This window comes from Charadrius vociferus, unplaced genomic scaffold, assembly GCF_000708025.1.
Source record: "Charadrius vociferus isolate BGI_N301 unplaced genomic scaffold, ASM70802v2 scaffold1285, whole genome shotgun sequence".
Classification (NCBI taxonomy): Eukaryota; Metazoa; Chordata; class Aves; order Charadriiformes; family Charadriidae; genus Charadrius; species Charadrius vociferus.
Genome location: NW_009648435.1, coordinates 111,800 through 117,096, shown reverse-complemented (window position 1 = coordinate 117,096; position 5,297 = coordinate 111,800). Strand labels below are relative to the sequence as shown.

The 5,297-nt window shown below is 45.4% G+C and overlaps 1 protein-coding gene across 1 annotated transcript in view; it reads right to left on the bottom strand.

The window, feature by feature from the left end:
- Positions 1-2,251: 2,251 nt before the first annotated feature.
- The window catches only part of FBXO45 (F-box protein 45), a 5,311-nt gene continuing 2,265 nt past the window's right edge, over positions 2,252-5,297 (bottom strand). Inside the window, exons 2-3 of the mRNA XM_009885403.1 lie at positions 4,917-5,273; positions 2,252-2,907 (exon numbers count right to left, since the gene is read on the bottom strand). Of these exons, the coding sequence (XP_009883705.1) occupies positions 2,722-2,907; positions 4,917-5,273 (543 nt within the window). The 3' untranslated portion in view covers positions 2,252-2,721. The remainder of the gene's footprint in view (positions 2,908-4,916; positions 5,274-5,297) is intronic.

Genomic DNA, 5,297 nt, shown 5'->3' with positions numbered 1-5,297 from the left:
CACGGTCTCCTACTTCTTCCTAAAAGCACCACGAAATACCGAACTGCAATGAGCACACCACCTCGATTCCAATCACGAGAGCTCCGGCGGTGGGGAAGCCTCTCCCACACCGTCAGGGGCGAGCACCCCTCTTTCAGAGGATGCAGTTTCCCAAGCATGGCTATCAGACCACTGAGTTTTCAAGCCCTCGTTAAGCGCTCATCGGCTTCTCCCTTTTCAAGCAGTCACGCAGCAAATCACACACTCCCAACACCTCCATCTTCTTTGTGCACCCAACTGCTATGCCACTTTTGCTCTCGTTGCACCACAGATGTCGTTACAGCAATCCACACCGATATATCCTTCGGAATTATAGCACAGTTTATTTTCATATTTTGTACAGCCAGCATTGGTCTCCAGGAATAAGTTATAATCTTACATAAGTGAGCCCCCCCCAAACCCACCCTTAAGGAATGTTCAACTTTCAGCGTTTCTAATTGAGAGGGAAATTATTTATTGGGTAAGACGCAGTCTGAAGAATGGAAATCAATCTTAATTTGTGACCAAAACTCCTTGGAAGTTCTCAGGGTTTACTTGCATCTAATTGGATTCACAAACAAGTGCAGAGGTCGCGTTTTTCAGGACTGCACTGAGAATACATTCACCTGGGGGACAAGTTTATTTTCTGAAGTTGGACAGGGTTTTGTTTCCTTTTCCCCCATTTCATGCCCCACGGTTCTGCTATGCAGATACATACTTTACAGTCTAGTACAATCAACGCGTGTAACAGATTTTTCCAAAAGGTACTCGTATGCCCATCCCACTTCATTTATTCGGTTGTTCTCAGCACCACGTAAAACATCTTCATTTCTCACTGTGTATTTTGTTTCTTTAACGCAGCCAAGACGAACAGACCTCGATATCGCCTTTAAGCAATAAACAACACACAAAACAAATAAATACTTTAAAATCCTTTTAAACGGTAATAACGCACATACTCTGTTCCAGTGCAGAACTTGGTTATCTACTAGGTAAAAAGCACTCCACGGATAGCTCTTCCACGGCCTCACTCACCTGCTTGCACCACTCCCCTCACATTACTCGAGTAACTGGAGGGGGGGAAACAAGCAACAGCCTAACAGGAATTCCTCTTTCTTCCACGCTCAAAGAATTGCCTGTGTCCAATATTAAGCAATTCATATTCTCTAGCACAAATAAAGCAAAAAGAGGTTGTACAAAAATTTCCTTCTCCCTCTCTGAAAAGCACGCCCAACTCCGAAATAAGTTTTGACAGCTCTGGGAAACACCAACCAACAAAAAAAACACCAGAGTCAAGAGCTAGCCACAGGGCTTATGGATGTGAATGCCCCAGTAAAAGGAGCCCTTCCGGGGCTCCTGACAGACCTTTCCACCTCAGAGGAAAGCGGTTTCACCAGAACGTCCCTCCTTTCTACGCCTCTCAGCTTTGCCCTGCGTACGCCAGCACACCGACACACCATGGGGGGGATTGTATGTGTTTTTTAGAAAACCGGTGCAAGTGAAAAGCCCAAACATTGAGTCTGATCCAGAATCCCCATCAAAGGGTTGGTGAGAGATTTACTGACTAAAAACAGGCAGGTGAATACTCCGGTACTGAGGGATTTTATTTAATTACAGAAAGGTTCAGCCAAGTCTTAAAGCCTTATAAAGCCATTTAAGCTGAAAACAAGGTCTGGATTCAGAAACTGAATGCTCCTTCCTCATTATTTTGAAACATTTCGCAACACTGATTAGAAAGTGTAAGAATGCTTTACAAGTTAATCTTTTTGATGTCCAAAGACAAGTTCACCGCTGTGTTGTGCCTTCCTTTCCTAAAGGGGTCGGGAAATTTTGGCCAAAGGAAACGTGCGGGGAAAACGTTTTGCCTTTCCTACAGAGAACAAAACTGTTGCTAAAGCTATGGAAACTTTCACAGAAAATGACCCAATGTAGCACCGTACTCCACAAGAGCATCCCAAACTGCTTTACAATACAACAGAAGAAGTACACTTACATGAATGTTATATACCTGTCTGAGGTATATTTTCTGATGCCACGTAGTGGGGTTTTTTTTCCCTTTAAGAAATTATGTCCCAGTTAGAATAAAGCAAACCCTTCCTTTTAACTGATCTTTTCAACCTGTTCTATATATACAACCCTTAAAATACACTTAAAAATAGCTGCACACATTTCATATCGTTATACTAGAGAAGGGCAGTCCAGACAAGACCATGCTTCTCAGTACGTTAAAAATTGTAAATAAAACCCAACCAGATTCGCTCTCCTCCGGTACCCACTTTGGCCCAAAGGAGGGAAGGGAAGGAACAAGCAGTTTTAAAATGGGAGTCTTTCACAAAACACGCTACTTACAAATCTCGGGTTAATTTCCTCAAGCAGTTTTCTATCAAATCCTTTCTTAAATTATTTGAGGTCACACGGTGCCATCTTAGCAATGAAATCTGTTGCAACATGCATGTGTCAGCTTCCCACTCAACCAACTGCAACCCTGAGGATTTTTCTGGCCTGGTAGAAAGAGGAAATGTAACACAATTCCTGAAGTATGGCTGGTCCTCCGTTTCAAAACTCCGTGTGATTCCCTTGATGGTTCTTGGACACGCACCCACACTTTTTTGTTTTTCCTCTAATACACGTTTCCCTCTAACCAACATGCAGATTTCTTCTCCCAATCATCCACATCTCGATGTCCCAACAAAACAATCCATGTCATCCATCCAGAGGTTTTCCCAGGTAGACCAAAGTCACTTCTGTGTTACCGTACACAGCAGACACTGCTGGATACAGGCAAACTTTTGGCAGTCCTCTGAAGGCAACTCCCAAGAACTCATAGCCCCTCTCAAACGCTAATGTTTTGTCTTCCATGTCCAGGATAACTCGAATCCTTTCGCCTATCTGGAAACAGAGACAGGAAGGGGGAATTAAAAAAATTACAGAGAAAACATTACAGCATGTTCAAACAGAGACACAAAAATAAAATGCAACCCGTGTAGAACACAGCAGATAATTTTAATGCAAGGCTTTCCTGTTTCTTGTGACTGCATTAATTTTATGACAGGGATTTCTCAATTTTGCTCAAATGCACAAGGATCCCACGTACCTCTGCTGCCTGTTCCCAGTGGGCAGCCTGTACCTAACCACCTACACCATAATAAACGTAACCCTTCTCATATGAACCCTGCGAGAGCACCAAGAGCGAGCATACTACATGCCACGTACATCAGAATATTGCAGTTTCGGAAACTTTTAATGGCCTCCAGGTTACCTGAACTCCTTATTTAGCTGTTGCCATCGCTGAGCAGCAATTGCTCTGTGAAGAGCAATTTTAAAGACAACAAACGTGTTTTAGAAAGGTAAGCGCCACATAAAAATACACGGGAATACACTGCTGACTATGCAGGTGCTGTTGCTGACAGAGGTATTCCCTCACCACCACAGAAGGAAATTCCAGTGCAAAGCTTAGGCAAAATAAGCATGAAATGCCTTACATATACACAAACACACACACACAAGTGAAACCAACACTAAACACAGCAAGAGACTCAGATCTGGGCATGCACAGTTCTCCCTGCATTTATCTAGTCCACATGATTTTAGACATAAATAGAAGTCCCAGACACCAGCAGCATGCACTGCAGGACGCCACACAAACTTCTGATTCTTCACCCGCCAGTCCAAATCCTGGGGATTTCTTCTAGCCAACAGGTTTTTCTTCTCACCAGCACTAACAAACACAGTGTATTTTCTGTGAGCAGATCACTGTACTTGCCTTACTATAAACAAAATACTCCAAAGGATCACCGATTTGAGCTCCCACCAGTTTTTAGAGAGCAAGCAGCAACTGCGCTCACCCTTGAGCCCCCATGTGAGCTGGAGACTCTCGGCTTCAAACCCAGAAGTTTTGGTGCAGCACCCTGTTGCTGCAGAAAAGCCTAGACAAGGACAGCAGAAAGCAACCAACAAAGGGTCGGGTCTGGAAAGTGCCGACCCAATTTGCATGCTAGGGAACAAGCAAATGGAAAGAGATGTAAATCTCTTTAATTATACTAATTTTAGGTATTATTTCCACCAACAGCAGGTATAACCTTCAGGCAGAATTAAGTGCTTGGCAGTGAACTTTCACATGAAATTTAGGAACATCAGACACAAGTTACCACACAGTTCTTCACCCACAACTGCAATGCTCATACAAAGCATTACAAGATGGAAGTTATAATGCACACAGCTTAAGTTGCAACGCGAGGAAATCCAGCAGTTAAAATGTAGTTGTGTGAGCAGCCAGAAGAACAAAGATAAACGCTTCTACAGGGACAAAAGGTGGAATGGCACTCGCTTCTTTAATAACCTCAGATTATCTGAACATCACATCCCAGCATCCCAGCCAAGGGATGTCACCTACGGGAACACTGCCAGCGAGCAAACAAGCAGCACTCAGCACCGCTGCGGGTTCTTGCAGGAAGACTCTTGCCTAATCACTAACCTCAGCTCACACTGCCGTACAACAGGAGGGTAAAACACCACAGACATTCACCTTGTTGTGGGGGAGTCGTTACTTCAGAAGGCTACAACAGCCTTTTCAGCTTTTATATCAAAAAAAGTGACACGGTGTCTAAACAGACACCCATGGCATATGCCTTGCGCTCAATATTTGAAATAGAATTGGGAACACAACTGGGGGTCAGGTGCACTGAACACCACACAGGGCTGTAGCCTGAGGAAGCAGTAAATGAAGGGGGAAAAGGCTCACAACACAGAATCATTTGCCTTCTGCAGGGAAGGCAAAGAGAAAGTGGGCATTTAGGATCACTTTAGCAGACAGCCAGGACACGTGAGAGAAGAGGTTCTTGACGGCCAACTGCCATCAGACACAGTGGAGCTTCCAGCCCACACCAAGCCCCACTCACCTGGTATTTGGGCGCGTTATTGCACTGGGGGAAACTGCCATTCACCTCCCCATTATGCAGCAAGTTATTGTCCACCAGGTTCCAGCCCCAACTCTGGTCGTCACTCCCCAGCAGGGCCACGTAACCCTGGCACTGCATGGCTGCCCGCTTCGTGGCAATACCGATGACAGCGACAGTGCCCAGGGGGCCCTCCCACCACACCTCCCAGGCATGGCGACCCTCACTGAAGCCAATCTTGGTCCGCGCCCCGTCCGTGCTCTGGGCGATGGGATTGCGGTGCAGCGTGAAGCCATTCTTCTTGATGTAGACGTTCCGCGAGCAGTCGTTGGTGCTGAAGGCGTGGTGGAAGGCACGGACCTAGGGGAGGAGAAGAAGGGGGGG